This window comes from Bubalus bubalis, chromosome 4 (genome assembly GCF_019923935.1).
Source record: "Bubalus bubalis isolate 160015118507 breed Murrah chromosome 4, NDDB_SH_1, whole genome shotgun sequence".
NCBI classification, from domain to species: domain Eukaryota; kingdom Metazoa; phylum Chordata; class Mammalia; order Artiodactyla; family Bovidae; genus Bubalus; species Bubalus bubalis.
Window position 1 is genome coordinate 120,812,847 of NC_059160.1, and position 17,496 is coordinate 120,830,342.

Below are 17,496 nucleotides of genomic sequence, written 5' to 3' on the forward strand. Positions count from 1 at the left end.
TTATTTCACAGAAGTGCTGAGTGATCCAGGCTCGTCACTGGCCCCGGATTGATTCCTCTCCTCTGGAGGCAAAGAATCCCAGTGTCTTTCATGGCTCAGCAACAACCTTTTACTTATACACTCAGTTACTTTAAATTTAGCCCCAATATGCATATTTTTAGCCATTCAGAGGCTGCCTGCTTTGAATACCCTGTGAAGCCACACACTTATCTACTCATCTTTGCTTAACCAAACTGTAACAGAGCTCCTGCAGGTGGACACTGAGTTCGCTGGGGTGCGATGCTGGATGTCTGGGAGTCTCTAGGCCCTGTTCCCCCTTTGGAGACAGTAGGAAGGCCTCCTGTGGTGAGGGGTTTCCCTCCTGTGCACCCTGTCACAGTGCTACCAAGACAAAGGTGGTGTGTGCTGTGACCATCTCAAGGACGCTTCTTTTTCCTTGATCAACTTCTAGACCTTGACTCATCAGTTATGATAGACTGATGAGTCAATTTTATTGACCTTTTCAAGGAACCAGCTGTATTTTATGGATTTTCTTTGTCTTTCATTTCCCTGATGTCTGCTCTTTATTTCCTTCCTCTGTTTGCTTTACATTTATTTTGCTCTTCTCTTTCCAGGTTCTTCAGGATGGGTGCTTAGATAATTGAGACTTTTCCTCTTTTCTAATATATGCGTTCAGTGCTCTGAATTTTCCTTTCAGCACTGGTTTAGTTGTAATCCACAACTCTTGATGAGTTGTAGTTTCATTTCCTTTTGGTTCAGTGCATTTTTCGATTTCCCTGGAGACCTCCTCTTTAAATCATGGTTTATGTAGACGTAGATTGGTTAGTATCCAAGTATTTGGAGATTTTCTTTGTTGTTCAGTCAATCATGTCCAGCTCTTTGTTACCCCATGGACTGCAGCATGCTAGGCTTTCCTGTCATTTACCATCTCCCGTAGCTTGCTCAAACTCATGTCCTTTGAGTCGGTGATGCCATCCAACCGTCTCCTCCTCTGTCATCCCCTTCTCCTCCTGCCTTCAATCTTTCCCAGCATCAGGGTCTTTTCTAATGAGTTGGCTCTTCGAATCAGGTGGCCAAAGTATTGGAGCTTCAGCTTCAGCATCAGTCCTTCCAATGAATGGAGATTTTCTTATTGTATATATATATTACGAATTTCTATTTTGATTCCTTTGTGTTTGGAGAACACATTCTACATGATTTTAGTTCTTTTAAATTTGCTAAGATTTGTTTTATGGCCCAGGGTGTGGTCTATCTTGATACATGGGCCCTTGAAAAGAGTGTGTCCTGCTCCATCCTAGTGGTTTTCTGTGGTGAATTCTTCTCTGTCTTTGCTGATTTTCTGTCTAGTTTTTCTGTCAATATTGAGAGACAGGTGTTGATGTCTCTACCATAATTTGGGGTTTGTCCATTTCTCTTTTTAGTTTTGTCAGGTTTTAGTTTGATGTGTTTTTAGCTCTGTTTTATGGTGCACACACTGAGCTTTCCTATGTCTTATTGGTGGATTTTCCCTTTTATTGTTACAGTGACCAGTTCTGTCTTTGGTCGTTTTCTTTGCCCTGAAGACTGTTGTATCTGATAATGATTTACTTTGATTAATATTTGCATGGTAGATCTTTTTTCATCCTTTTACTTTCAACCTGCCTGAACATCATAATTTAAGTGAGTTTTTTATAGGCAGCTTATAGTTGGGCTTTTTTCCATTTTTTCTGTCAATCTGTCTTTTAATTGGTATATTTATGTAGTTTATATTTAATCTAATTATTGGTCTATTAGAATATATTTTTGCCATTTTATATTTTTGATTTCTGTTCAATTTTTCATTTTTCTCTTTTCTTTTTCTAGTCTTACTGGGTTTATGTGAACATTTTTTAGAATTCTTCTTGAATTACCTATAATGTTTTTGAGTATATCTCTTTGCATAGCTTTTTTAGTGGTCGTGCTAGGTATTACATTACAGGTACATATTGCAGTCTACTTGTGTCATTGTTTTACTAGTTCAAGCAAAGTGTAAAACCTTACCCTCTCTTACAGGCAAACCTTGTTTTATTGTGCTTCACAGAGACTTTTTTTTTTTTTTTTTTTTTACAAATTGAAGGCTTGTGGCAATGCTCCATTGAGCAAGTCTATTGGCATCATTTTTCCAATAACATTTGCATACTTCTTGTTTCTGGGACATGATTTGGTAATTCTCAAATTATTTTAGAGTTTTACATTGTTACTATACTTGTTACAGTGACCAGTGATCTTTGATGTTACTATGGCGAAAGGTTATGACACTATGACTTGCCTAAAGTTCAGCTGATGGTTAAGGTTTTTACCAATAAAATACTTGTAATTAAAGTGTATGCATTTTTTAGACATAATGCTGTTGCACACTGAATAGACTGAAAGATAGTATAAACATAACTTTATATGTACTGGGAAACCAAAATATTTGTGTCACTCATTTTATTGTGAGCTTTGCTTTGTTGCAGTAAACTGGGACTGAACCACAGTATGTCTGAGTTGGACTTGTGCATTCCTTTACCCTCCCTCACTTACAATGGTCTTAAATATTTCCTCTTGTTATATTTAGAGTTACATCAAACAGTGTTAACCATTTTTGCTTAAACAGCAAAATATGTTTACCAATGTTTTTATTTACCATGTTCTTCCTTTGTATAATTTCACTTTCACTTTCCTTTGTATAATGTTCCATGATTATAATTCCTTTTATCACTTCCTTTCAGGCTTTATTTTTTTTTTTTTTGGCATGGCTTTTGAAATCGTAGTTCCCCCACCAGGGACTGAACCCTGGGCTCAGCAGTGAAAGCACTGAGTTCTGACCCCTGGACTGCCAGGGAATTCCTTTCCTTTCGGTTTGTAGGACTTCCCTTAGCCATTCTTTTAGGGTAGATCTGTTGGTGACAAATTCTGTTAGCTCTTTTTTGCCTCTAAGAATGTCTCAGTCCTTCACGCTAGAAGGATATTTTTAGGGTATAAGATTCTGGATGGAGCATTCTTTACTTTCAGCCCTTGAAAAATAGTGTGCCCCTTCAGGCCTCAATGGTTTCTGATGAGAAACATGCTGCCACTGGTATTGTTTTTTCCCTGTAGGTAAGGTATCATTTTTCTCTGGCTGCATTCAAGATTTTTTTGTTTATTTGTTTTAAGAAGTTTAAGTATGATGTGCCTTGACATGAATGTATTTAGATTCTTGCTGGGAAGAATCTGGATTCCCTGATAGCTCAGTTGGTAAAGAATTTGCCTGCAATGCGGGAGACCTGGGTTCGATCCCTGGGTTGGGAAGATCCCCAGAAAAGGGAAAGGCTTGCCCACTCCAGCTTTCTGGCCTGGAGAATTCCATGGACTATACAGGTTGCAGAGTCAGACACAACTGAGCGTCTTTCACTTTCACTTTGGAATAATCTAGCTTTTTTAATTGCCATCTTGCTAAATTTAGAAAGTTTTCAGCCATTATTTCTTTTGAGTACTTTTTCAACCCTATCCTGTTTTCTCTCCTTCTGAGACTCCAGTGATTCTCTTTGTTGTTCAGATTGGGTATTTTCTATCACTTTGATGCTCATTTCACTGTTTCCTCTGCCCCGTTTTGTTTTGAGCCCATCCACAGAGCCCCGTACTTCAGTTATTGTATGTTTTAATTTGAAAACATCCATTTGGTTCTTATATGTGTTTTCTTTTTCTTTGATAATACTTTCTTTTTGGTGAAGATTTCTGCTTTTCATGTGTTTCGAACATGTTCTTAATGCTTGTTGAAGCATTCATGATGGCTGCTTAAAAATCTTTATCAGAGTTTTCACATGTTTCTATCATCTTGGCATTGGAATCTGTTGATATTTTTCCTTTGTTTGAGGTCTTCCTGGTTCTTGCTATGATGAGGGATTTTTATTCGAAACATGGACATGTTTGTATTATGTTATGAGACGTTAAATCTTGATTTAAATCTTGTTTAACTCATTTCTGCTCTTAGGTGCTGCCTTGTTACTGCCAGGTAGAGGTGGAAGTCCAGGTTGCCATCTGAGCATCTGTGGACATCCGGGTGGAGGGGCTGCTTCTTGTGCTGCTAAATTGGGATGAGAGCTCTTGTGACCTGTGCCCTCTGCCCCTTACCACCGCCGTGTCTCCCCTGGCATGCAGTGGGGGCAAGGACAGCTCAGAACTGGCTTGCAGGAATGAGGGCCCCAGCCCTGTCCCTGGTCTCTGTGACAGCACCCTTCTGGCATTGGGGGAAGCTCATTACGGCCTCAAAAGGGTGGCGGTCTGGGTTCCCATCCGTCCTTTGCTGGCGTGGGCAGGGTGAGACCCGGGGTGAGTTTTTCCTGTAGTGATTGTCTGGAGTAGAGCAGTTTTGTGTAAGTTTTCTGTCTTGCTAGGCTGGCCTTTCCTGGTCCTGTGAGAAGAGAGACCAGGCTTTTGCTGTGACTTCTTAAAATCTGCCTCCGTTGGCTGTTAGCTTGTTCAGCTCCCTGTCTGGGAGATAGGAGGGAAAAGGAAAAAACCCACGGAAAACCAGTGTCACTCCTCAGGCCCCTAGGTCTCTGGCCAGTTTCTCACCTTAGCTACACTTTTCCAAGTCTCCTTGTGTTTCTTTTATGTGTGGTGCCTAGGATCCTAGGTTGTACTGAGCAGGAGGAATGAGGGAAAGTGCTTCTTTCTGTTCCCTCATTTTGGAAGCAGAAGTCCATCTTGGTGCTTAGGGTAATCATTGCATGTTGAATTCTGCATTAGACAGTGCGTTGTTTCTGTGCTCCTGTCCCAACACTGAAGATGGTGACCTTTGGTTAACCCCAAAGGAACCTAGTTTCTTGTAGGGAGTTTTTCCTTTCTTATTGATTGTTGTTACAGTTTAACATTGACGTTCTCTACCGCATTCTCTCTCTCACTCTCTCTTTTTATTCCAAAATACATATTAGACCTATGTTGGACCCTTTCTTTCAAATCTGCATTTTTCTTAAACTCTCATATTTTCTCTCTCTTCAGTTCTCTATTTTGCCTCATGGTAATTTTCTCCAGTCTCTATTCCAGTTCACTAATTTTCTCCTTAATTTTGTTAATTCTGCTCTTTAATTTATCCATTGACTGTTTCTAATGACTGCAGCTTTTATTTTTAGACACAGTCTAGAAATCGATCTTTCATATCATTTTATTCTTTGCTTATGGATTCAATTCCTTTTTTATGATATTAATCATGTTGAGTATACTTCATCAGATTCTTATTCTTTTTTTTGGATCATGAGGCATGTTGGATCTTAGCCCCCCAGTCAGATCAAACCTGCATTCCCTGCATTGGAAGGCAAAGTCTTCCAATGGACCACCAGGGAAGTCCCTTATCAGGTTCTTTAAAAAAAAATAATAATAATAAAATCACATTCTTAAGAGTGTAATATCTTTGGACTGCTGACTCACTCATGACGGATTGTTTCCTGGAGTGTTTTGTTGAGTTAAATTGTGAGCTCATCTTCAGAGCAGCTGTAAGGCCGCGACTCCTGAGTATCCTGCTTGGAGGATGTGTCCTTGCAGTGTGCTGAGTCCCTTCAGTTGTGTCCAAATGCTCGGTGACCCTGTGGATTGTAGCCCTCCAGGCTCCTCTGTCCATGGGATTCTCCAGACAAGAGTACTGGACTGGGTTGCCATGCCCTGCTCCAGGGTATTTTTCCAACCCAGGGATTGAACCTGAGTCTCTTACGTCTCCTTCATTGGCAAGCAGGTTCTTTACCACTAGCACCACCTGGGAGCCAGTGTGATTCCAGAGTGATCTGCTTTGCTTCTTCCAGGCATCCTGGTGACATCACTGTCTAGGGCTGTTTTTACTGTTTTAAATTTCTTGACTTGGAGTTTCATCATGCACATGTTTTTTGGTTTGAATTTCAAACTCCTGTGGAGTCAGCCCATAATAAATCTTCAAAGGGGAATGGGTTTTTTTTGTTTTGTTTTGTTTATTTGCTGAGAGGCCAGACAGAGTCAGAGAAGGCTCCTTGTCCCCCTGAGCTGGTGAGAGGATTTCCCAGCCTGTCCTTCACTTCAGGCCAAGCCTTGAAGAAAGTTGAGGTTGACCTCTGTACTCCATCCTTCACATGGGTACACTCTTGAACCCTGTCCCACATGTCTTAAGACCCAAAATGACAGCCCTCCAGGGCCCCTACTGCTTTTTCCAGTCCTTTTTCCTGAAAGGTCAGCTGTATAGTTTTTTTAAATGTGGTATGTTTTATCCAGCATTTCTAGATGTTTGACTCCAAAAGCGTTTTCAAACAAAAAGGTTTTCTAAGAAAACTTACCTCTTTGAGCTACAAGATTCAGAGTGTGAAGAGTTTTTTGGTGGAATTAAATATTTTCATATATGGAAATTGCACATCTTACTTGTCTTTTGTCCAGCAAGGTGAAATCAGTTGACATTGTTACCCTTTTATCTGTTGAGACTGTGGTGTAATCTGGAAGACAATTACTGTGTGTGTGTGTGTGTGTGTGTGCGCGCGCGCGTTCTTACTCAATCGTGTTTGACTCTTTGCGACCCCATGGACTGTAGCCCACCAGGCTCCTCTGTCGAAATGAAGTCCATTTAAGCAAAACTTCCAAAGCAGAAAATAATAAGGGAACAAGCTTTAAGTCAAAGTCTGTGCTTAGACATATGAGTTTTGTTTCAGGATTAGATGAATTAGTGAAACTCCTTTTGCTGTGTACATATGAAGCATAAGGAACACTCCCATTTGTGTGTACAAATTATTTTCTCTCTCAAGACTTACTTTTGCCTCCACAGTGGCAGCATTTTTACCTGGTTCTCATCTTCCTGTGTTTACAACTTATGCAACAATGTATTGGGCTTTATTTCTCAGAGAGGATATTGAACAAAATTGAGAAATTTTAGTGTTGTCATTTTTACTTAGAAATTTTAGTTTCTTGGGCTGTAAAAGCTGTTCAGTGCAAATGATCAGACCTGGCATGTTTTATTTTGTGTGTGTGATAAAATGCACACGTAACATGGGATTTGCCGTTTTAAAGTCCCTGGCATTAAGTACATGCACATTCACTGTACAGCTATCACCACCATTCATCCTCAGAACTTTTTCATCTTTCCACACTGATGCTCGTAACCATTAAATGCTGACTGCACATTCCCTCTCCCCCAGCACCCCTACAACCACCATTCAACTTTCTGTCTCTGTGAGTTTGAGCACTCTGGGCACCTCATGTGAACAGAATCTTCTGGTATGTCTTCTTTTGTGTCCGGCTTATTTCACTTAGCACAGTGTGAAAATTCATCCATACTGTAGGATGTATCAGAATCTCCTCCCTTTTCAAGGCTGAATAATATTCCAAAGTATATATGTACCACATTTTGTTTATTATTTATCTGTCAATGGATAGTTGGGTTGCTTCTGTCTTTTGGCTACTGTGAATAGTGCTGTTATGAATGTGAGTGTGGCATGCTTTTAAAACGGTCAGTGAGATGCATATAACTGTATTTGTAAATGCTAACAATCCTAATAGCACTGTCTTATAAGTTTAAGTGCCCTTAAATATGAGAGGTGGAATAGGCTTAATCTGAGTGATAATGAGTGTAGTTCTTAGGAACAGGGCTGGGCCAAGCCTAAGCAAAGAAATGGACTGCTTGGGCTTAGCTGGGGGAGAGAAGGAGCCAGGGCTGGCAATGTGTGGTCAGGTCCAAAACGGGAGTGTGGAGGTGATAGCATCAGAGGTGCAGCCAAGGGAACCAGGAGCATAGAGCAGGGCCTTCAGAGCCACAGGTGAGCCTTGCAGCCTGGGGGTTGGCAGAGGTGGGTGGCAGTCAAAGTGTGAGGGTGGGAGCTCCCAAGGCTTGGCTGAGCAGAACTAGACTCCTTTGCTATCAGAAAAAGCAGCATGAATCACCAGGGCAGTGTCAGGCTACTGGTGCCCCTCATTCTGACTTACAGGTTCCATGCTAGAAAGCCTCTTTTTACAGTTTATGCAAAATAAGATCCCAAATTAAATATATTCCTCTGTGTAAAGAAGTGAAGAGCTCTCCCTGTATTGAATGAGACAAATTTCACACGTGGAACACTGACCAAATTCGGCAATACTGACCAGAAGCCGGCCTTCCCATGAGCCGTAGGTGCAGGAACAGAGGCCAGGCCACAGAAGCAAGTGCGGGGAGAAGCTGCACCTGTTTTTTAAAAGAAGAAAGGAGTGAACTTCTCAAAGCCCATGAGTCTACCAAGTTTTTTCTTCTGTATAGAAAGCATTTGAAATTTCTAAATGATTTTTACTTGTCACTGGATATGCATATTTATTTGAATAGCAAAGAAAGAGATTTTAGTCACTTTTGTCATTATAGTAATTACATTTCAAACTTTCAGAAAAGAAATTATCCCCAGAGAAGTTAGAAAAGGCACTGGGTTAGCATGTAAGCCAGATACTGAAAAGGTGGAAAGGTAAGTCAATGTGTTTATTGCCATTTTCTCAAAATATTCAGTGACCTCTTTTTTCTGTGATGTTAACAATTACAATCTCATTAAATTTTATGACTGTAGTCTAAGTTCATAGCACCTGTTTTAATGTTATTGTTCACAGTCTCTTTTTGTGTTTCAGATTTTTTGTTTAAATTCTTGGTTATTGGAAATGCAGGAACTGGCAAGTCTTGCTTGCTTCATCAGTTTATTGAAAAAAAATGTAAGTGACGTCCATGGTCAGTGCTCCTTTTATGTCGTCTTCTGAGAGCGTGCTCCTACACAGATTTGTTTATGGCAAAACTTCTGAATGTGTTTTCAGGAAGAAAGTTACAAATATTTTTAAATGACAGTAAAAGTTTATGTTATTAAATGTTTAGTAATCTGATTTTTTCTTTAGCACTTCAGTTTCATAGTCGGTCATTGTTCATTATGCAGTAAATTGTCCTGTACATTTTCCAGATACTAAAATACCTTATAATGCTGTGGAATTCCATTTCCTGACAGGGAGTGGCCCAATAATCCTAGTTGTACATTTTGGATAAAGTAGTGTTTGGCCCCTGGCGGCCTTGTATTGTCGTTAAGGCAGCTGTTGTCATCAATCCTATTTTACAGGTAAAGAAACAGGTAGTGATTGTACATGTGGGACTCAAACCCAGGCCTTTTGCCCACAGAAATATCTTTCACCATTGATTTGCCCCATGTTGTAAGGGAGGTTACATTTTGTATTCCAAACTATTGTAAAACATGGTGGGTTTGAAAGGCCCTTAAAATGTACCATTCTTTTATAATTATCTGAAGAGTTGTGGAGAATGACCTGTGTATATTACTATAGTCAGGTGAAGGCACAAAAACAGAATTAATTTCATTTAATGAAGTTCATCCTAAGTAAGGGTGTGTGAGATATGTTAGATGGTGGATAAAATGCACACAGAGGGTGTCCTGGGAAAGAGCTTGAGGAGTAAGATTCTACAATGTTTTCTGCTGCTTCCATTTCCATTGACCAGGAGCTCATTGGAGTCTCTGTGTGGTGACAGAGACCCAGTGTGGCTTAGTCACAGAGCCAGTGCCCACTGCATTAACAAGCGTTCATCTGCTGGGTGGGCCCAGGGTTCTGAACCAGTCACTCAGACGTTGTGTTGTTCCATCTCAGCAGGGGGACGCTGGCCAGGACACTGGCCTGAGCAGGCACTCTCCCCACACATCCTCCCTTTGCTTGTCATGACCACAGCGATGGTATTTCTCTCAGCCGTGTGTTAACCTGGCTTTTAGTTGTCACCTTTGGAGGCGTTTCCTCCCAGGCTGGCCCAGTAGCTGGGTGCTGGTGAATGTCCAGGATGAGACAGCCTGCTGGACTCAAACCCTTTCCTACCCCAGGTCCCCAGGAAGCAGGGAACACAGCTGTCAGATGATTTCTGGTGTAATTAAATTTTATCCTGTGGTGATAAACTATAAACCAGTCAGTGGACTGTGTAGCCAGGATGTTTGTTTTATCCCTTTTTTATCATCACAGATATTTTCTTTTATAGACAGCTTATTCCAGTTGGGTTTGGCAAACTACATATTTTGCCTGTATCCCTGCCCATTTAGACAGTATTGATTTTGCCAACAAATTCATTCCAAATGATTGCCACACACAGTGCTGAAGTTCATTAAAACTCAACAGCTGTAATAATTGCATCAAGGTCTTGGTTTGGGGAGGGGGTGGTATTTGCATTTTTTTACTCTATCTTTTCCTCTTTTTCCCTTAATCTTTGGTATCCATCAAGTTTCCTTCTTGGGCTACAGTGCTTTTCCTTCCCTTTACTTTTTTTTGTTTAGAATATTTGTCCAAATAGCTGAAACTATCATTGGCCGAGTTGCAGTCTGTCACTGGGCAGTAAGGCTCTCAAGATGGTGCCCAGTATTTTGTGCAGTTACCCTTCTTGAGAACCTTAACAGTGATTGGGTAGATATGGTCTCATGTGGCAGGGTCACCAAGCATTGGCTTTAAAATATATGGCTTGTTTAGGGGTTTTGAGAAAAAACTTGATTGGCTCTTTGAGAACAGAAACTGTATGTATTCTGTTTAAAGCAGTGAGTGCTTTTTATCATTTTATGTTTGGAGAAATGAATGGCATAAGTAAATTACATTTTCTATTGACTTAACTCTTGATTTGAATGTTGCTTGTTTAAATTTATAAGTTGTTACCTTAATGTCCTAAAATTAAATTTCTTTTTCTTTTGCAGTCAAAGATGACTCAAATCATACAATAGGAGTGGAATTTGGTTCAAAGATAATAAATGTTGGTGGTAAATATGTAAAATTACAGATATGGGACACAGCAGGCCAAGAACGATTCAGGTAGCTTTTTCTCTAACTTAATAATAATATTTGAAAATTTGGTTTGAAATAATCAATTATGGTCTCTTAATGTATATAATCCCCTCCCCCCACCACAGGTTTTAGAAACTTCACCTGTGAAAGCTCTAAGACAAGCTAAAACTCCATTCTTCTCCATTCACCATTGATTTATGGAAGAATATGTTAGAACAGTGGTCCCCAACCTTTCTGGTACCAGGGACTGGTTTCACAGAAGACAGTTTTTCCACAGACGAGGAGGGGTTATGGTTTAGGTGGTAATGTGAGCGATGGGAAGTGATGAGGAGTGGCAGGTGAAACTTCACTGGCTGGCCCACCAGTTATCTCCTGCTCTGTGCCCTGGGGGTTAGGGAATCACTTCCAAATGAACATTTTCTAATTTGGAGGATAATTTATTCTTTGAGACCTAGTGGCACATTAGGAGGTTATAGCATTGCACATAAAGAATTTTTTTAAATCTCTTTGGGGGTTGGTTTTGCTTTACATTAAACAGTCAGAATACCAGACCACCTGACCTGCCTCTTGAGGAACCTGTATGCAGGTCAGGAAGAAACAGTTAGAACTGGACATGGAACAACAGACTGGTTCCAAATAGGAAAAGGAGTACATCAAGGCTGTCTATTGTCACCCTGCTTATTTAACTTATATGCAGAGTACATCATGAGAAACGCTGGGCTGGAAGAAGCACAAGCTGGAATCAAGATTGCCAGGAGAAATATCAATAACCTCAGATATGCAGATGACACCACCCTTATGGCAGAAAGTGAAGAGGAACTAAGAAGCCTCTTGATGAAAGTGAAAGAGGAGAGTGAAAAAGTTGGCTTAAAGCTCAACATTCAGAAAACTAAGATCATGGCATCTGGTTCCATCACTTCATGGGAAATAGATGGGAAAACAGTGTCAGAATTTATTTTTGGGGGGCTTCAAAATCACTGCAGATGGTGATTGCAGCCATGAAATTAAAAGACGCTTACTCCTTGGAAGGAAAGTTATGACCAACCTAGATAGCATATTCAAAAGCAGAGACATTACTTTGCCAACAAAGGTCCGTCTAGTCAAGTCTATGGGTTTTTCCAGTGGTCATGTATGGATGTGAAAGTTGGACTGTGAAGAAGGCTGAGCACTGAAGAATTGATGCTTTTGAACTGTGGTGTTGGAGAAGACTCTTGAGAGTCTCTTGGACTGCAAGGAGATCCAACCAGTCCATTCTGAAGGAGATCAGTCCTGGGCATTCATTGGAGGGACTGATGCCAAAGCTGAAACTCCAATACTTTGGCCACCTTATGTGAAGAGTTGACTCATTGGAAAAGACTCTGATGCTGGGAGGGATTGGGGGCAGGAGGAGAAGGGGACGAGAGAGGATGAGATGGCTGGATGGCATCACTGACTCGATGGACATGAGTTTGGGTAAACTCCTGGAGTTGGTGATGGACAGGGAGGCCTGGCATGCTATGATTCACAGGGTTGCAAAGAGTCAGACATGACTGAGCAACTGAACTGAACTGAAAACAGTCCACAAAATATTCTCTCCTTAGCACTTTTGTTACACTCAAGTCATAGTCAAAATTTGGAATAATAACTGCCAGATCACTGCAGATAAGTTCCATGTTTGATATTCCATAACTACTGAAGTGGGGTCAGTGGTAAACGATCCCCCTGCAGGAGGTGTGGGTTCAATCCCTGGGTAGGGAAGATCCCCTGGAGAAGGAAATGGCAACCCACTCCAGTATTCTTGCCTGGAAAAACCCCATAGACAAAGGAGCCTGGCAGGCTACAATTCATGGGGTCACAAAATAATCAGACACAACTTAAACACTAAACAACAGATAATAACTGCTAACGCAGGAAACTAGATTAATATTCTGGTTGTGTTTTTTGAGTTAGTACACAAAGTCAAACAAAAGATATTCACAATTTCAAAATTCAGTTAAATAAAATTCAATCCCAGTGCCAGCATTTCACTTAAAAAGTCAGGTATAGTATTTTAAATGCTTAATAATTGTTTGCTTCAAAAAGTATCATAACTAGACTTCAAGCAAGAATACAAAGCTACAGTAATCAAAGCAGCGTGGTATTGCACCAAAACAGACATATGGATCAATAGAACAGAACAGAGAACCTAGGAATAAATCCACACAATTAATCTTCCACAAAGATGGCAAGAATATACAACAGCAAAAAGACAGTCTCATCAATAAGTGGTGCTGGGAAAAGGGGACAGCTTCATGTAAAAGAATGAAATTAAAACATTCTCTAACACTGTACACAAAAATAAAATGGATTAAAGACCTAAATGTGAGACCAGATACTCTAAAACTTCTACAGGAAAACAGAGGTAGAACACTCTCTGACATAAGTCACAGCAATATTTTTTTGGATCCATCTCCTAAAATAATGGAAATAAAAGCAAAAATTTTAAAAATGGGACCTAATTAAACTTAAAAGCTTTTCCACAGCAAAGTGAACCATAAACAAAGCAAAAAGACAACCTACAGACTGGGAGAAAATACTTGCAGATGATATGACAGACAAGGGGTTACTAAATTCCAAAATACACAAACTCGTACAGTTCAGTATTTAAAAAACCCGATCAAAAAAATGGGGAGAAAACCTAAATAGGCATTTCTCCAAAGAAGACATACAGAGGACCAATAGGCACATGAAAAAATGTTCAACATTGCTAACTATTAGAGAAATGCAAATCAAAACTACAGTGAGATATCACCTCACACTTGTCAGAATGGCCATCACAAAAAATCTACAAACAGTAAATGCTGAGGAAGGTGTGGAAAGGAAAGAACCCTCCTACGCTGCTGGCCGGAATGTAAGTTGGTGCAAACACTAAGGAGAGTAGTGTGGAGATTCCTGAAAAAACTAAAAGTAGGGGTCCATTAGAGGGCAGGGGTAAGTGAAGCAAGGACTAGAAAGATGGAAGTTAATTGAAAGCTGCTGACCCTTATCTCTTCCCCCACATCCTCCTTAGTTACTGACAGCCAGGTGTGTATGTCTCAGGCAGAGGAAATGATTCTTCTCCACAGAAAAATAGCCACAAGGAAAAGGCTTAAAGGTACTAACATTTTGGTTTCCCCAATGAAATAGCCCGATCTCTGTCCAGCCATCTCACAGTGGAGCCCCCCAGTCCCACACATAAAGAGCATCTTTTACACTTTGTATTCCTTGCTCGATATAAATGATACGTGGATCACCAGACATGTGAAGAAAGCTTCTAAAATAAAAGAAAGAGCCCAAAATAAGTAAGAACTCTCAGGGAATAGACAAAAAGTAAAAACTACTATGTCCTCACAAGTAAAGGTTGCATCAAGGAAATAAAAGAGAAATTAAAATAATGTATTAAATAAAGTAATACTCTTCCAGAAAGTTAAACAATAAACCCAAGGTGAGAAAGAGAAGAGACAATATAGAGAATCATCCAGAGTTAGTCCAGGAAGGCCAAGACCTGACCAGTAACGCCTTCCTAAAGGCAGAGGAGAAGAGGAAAGAATAAAAGCAACAATTGAAGATTTTCCACTAAAGGAAATGAGTCTATAAAATTCCATCTTACACCAAACACAGATGAGGCCAGGGTCTGCCATGTGAAATCTCAGAACGCCAGGGGTGGGCTGGAGATACCAGAGATTCTAAAAGGGAAAAGCAGGCACATCTCAAGGATCACTATGACCATTGCACTGGGCTTTTCAGCAGCAGCAGTTGAAAGCTGGAGGATAATTACAACCTTGACTTCAAAACTCATCATAAACATTTTTTTCCAACCTAAAATTGTACACTCAGCCACACTCTCCATTAAGTATGAGAGTGAAATCAGAGTGTCTCTAGTGATACAACACAGAGTGGGCTGTAGAGCAGAGGGAGGAGGCAGGGGGTCAAGGCAGAGGGGAAGAGCAGAGGGGAAGGGCAGGCGGCACTGGGTCATCTGTCCGTGGAGCTGTGTGGCCCAGACGGGCTGTGTCATGGAGGAGGAGGAGGAAGAGGCACTGGTGAAGCAGTTACCGAGAAGTCTGGGTGCAAAAGAATCCCCTTTGGAACAGTAGCAGGAGCATCCTGCTGCCTGCACCATGCTTATTCAAGACAGGAGGTGCCAAGCACATTTTATTCTGCCCCTGGGAAAATCTAATTAACAAGGAAAGAGTCATGATTCAGGCAAGTGTTTACTGAAGGAAAACTCCCAGAGGTTGTGAGAATGGACGTGATGTACCTGGGTGGGCACTCAGTTCAGACTGGTGTGCCCCCAGGAGGGAGGGAGCACAAGCTGCACCACCGGGCCTGGGGCAGAGCATGCGATGGCCCGTGCCCTGGAAGACATGGACCCCACGCAAGCAGAGGAGCCACTGAGGGCCTCGTGCGCTGTAGTCTTGCTGCCGCTTTCCTGTCTTTCCCCTACATGTTCTCAAAGGTCCCCTCAGTTCTGCTGGGGCCTCCCCCACTCCATGAGGGGCACACTCGTCCCCAGCCTCATGGCCTCACCTCCTTATCAATACTGTGATACTGTTTTGGACAGAACAGCCCTTCGTGTCTGCTTTCAAATGTCTTTGTATCATTTCTCTTTAGAGCGGTATCTGTCATTGTATTGGAGTTGTCAAGGCAAAAAATGGGTGTTTGCATGGGAGGCTGCTGCTCATGAGCAAGGGCTCTGCTCCCGTGAAAGTAAAAGCCTGTAACTCTTCCAGGTCTGTGACAAGAAGCTACTACAGAGGTGCAGCGGGGGCACTGCTTGTCTACGACATCACCAGGTAATAACACCCCTACTCAGCCTATGCTCCCTGGGGTCTGCACCTCCCCATAGGCCGCTGGTGTGTCAGCAGACAGCAGAGGTGGGACTCAGCAAGACACTCTGCCCTTTCCCTGAGGGTCTTGCAGGTTTTCAGAGTAGCCCCTTTCACCCCTTTACCATGTGAAACATGTTCCCAAGTTTCAGATAGATAAAGTATCTCCAGTGTCATTGTGTTTCCTTAAGGTTCACAGCTTGAAGCTTTGAACGTGGTAAATTGTTAGTAATTGTCCTCCATCAAGCACAGGCTCTATGCTGCAATGGCCTGGGTTCAAATCCTGGTTCCTGTCCCAAAGCAGTGTGAGCCCTCTGGACTTTAGTTTCCTTGTCTGTTCCACTGAGTCATGATGACCACATAATACTCGTGAGGCTGTTGGGTGGTTAAATTGGTTCCTATAAAGCTCTTGGCCCATCTTAAGGATCCGAGTGCACTGTCCTGCATGTAGCTGTCACCTTGGTGTCACAATTAAATTTAATTCAAAATTCAGTTCCTTGGTCGGTCCTTAGAACATATGAGGATTTTGCCCTTAGATAGATAAGAGCTGAACACAGTCTTGGAGGCAGACAGACCTGGTCAAGTCCTGGCTCTGCGTGTGTGACTTTGGGCAACTTAACTAGTCTCTCTGGGCCTCAGGTTTCTCATGTAAATGGGAGATGATAAGAGTGTGTCACAGAGAATCAGTGTGATAAATTCCTGTGAAACAAAGGACCATGATATTGCATGGATTCGTCGAGTGACAGCAGTTAGCCTTAGGTCTTGCTCGCATTTTGTGTGAACCAAGACCCCAGTAAATACTGCACCCTGCTTGGGGAAACAACAGGTGGCAAGCTGTCTGACTCACTGTGGCATCTCCCTGGAAACAAGGTGGAACACACCCTTAGCATGTGGTATGCTCTTGGGGCGCCCAGGTCCTCTGAGTGCTTTGAAGGATGTGGGCACTGCCCTGCGTGTGTAGAGGCGGTGTGAGTGGTGTGAGTGACTGGAAAGAGTTGCTAGCTTTATAAAATACATGTACTGTTCTCACAATCTTATATTACGCAGCCGAGAAACCTACAATGCGCTTACTAATTGGTTAACAGATGCCCGAATGCTCGCGAGCCAGAACATCGTCATCATCCTCTGCGGGAACAAGAAGGACTTGGACACCGATCGGGAAGTCACTTTCCTGGAGGCCTCCCGATTTGCTCAGGAAAATGGCAAGTGGCCTTTCACCTGTCACAGCTTCTGGAGGTTTAAGATGAAGCTGTATTTGGGGAGTGTGGAACCTCCTCTTGTTTTTATTAGACATTTAGACATTTAGCATATTTTCACCCTGTTGCATTGTGCCTGCAGAGGTTGCTATGATGATAAAAGCTAATCTCTTTGCATTTTGTGATGGTGTTTCAGTTTAGGATCTTTAATATCACAGCTCTTGGTTTGAAGTGAAAACTATAACAATTTTTAAAGGCCCTAATCCGATGAAATTATCATTTTTAAAATGTAATTTGAAGCTAAGTTGGTGAAATATTAGATCTAAATAGAAAGTGAAGCAGTAGATGAGATACTGGACTTACTGGCTTTATTTTGCTTACATTAAATTTAAGTCATTTGGCTAAAGATGCCTTTGAAACTTGCTGAATTTTTATTTAGAATACATAAGGATGACACATAAAATGAATGATTCCTTATAGACAGCAGAATGACGAGAATTCAGACATTTTAAAATAACTTTAATTTTTAGAACCAGTCAGGAAATAAAATACGTAATAGCAACTTTCAATGGGACAAACAGGTTTTCTGCTAAGAAAATAAGCATGCAATAAAAACATAAGCCGTTATGAGTTTGTAAAGAAGCTGTTTAGAAATATGTAAGCTTAGATGTTCAAAAGGAATTTCTCTATCATTTACATGCACTCATTTTTACTAATAAGGAAACAAGTGTCTG

General features: G+C 41.3%; 1 protein-coding gene across 1 annotated transcript in view; it reads left to right on the forward strand.

Moving 5' to 3' along the window:
- The window catches only part of RAB4A (RAB4A, member RAS oncogene family), a 42,869-nt gene that overhangs the window by 15,276 nt on the left and 10,097 nt on the right, over positions 1-17,496 (forward strand). The window contains exons 2-5 of the mRNA XM_025284477.2: positions 8,566-8,646; positions 10,653-10,767; positions 15,471-15,533; positions 16,614-16,768. Of these exons, the coding sequence (XP_025140262.1) occupies positions 8,566-8,646; positions 10,653-10,767; positions 15,471-15,533; positions 16,614-16,768 (414 nt within the window). The remainder of the gene's footprint in view (positions 1-8,565; positions 8,647-10,652; positions 10,768-15,470; positions 15,534-16,613; positions 16,769-17,496) is intronic.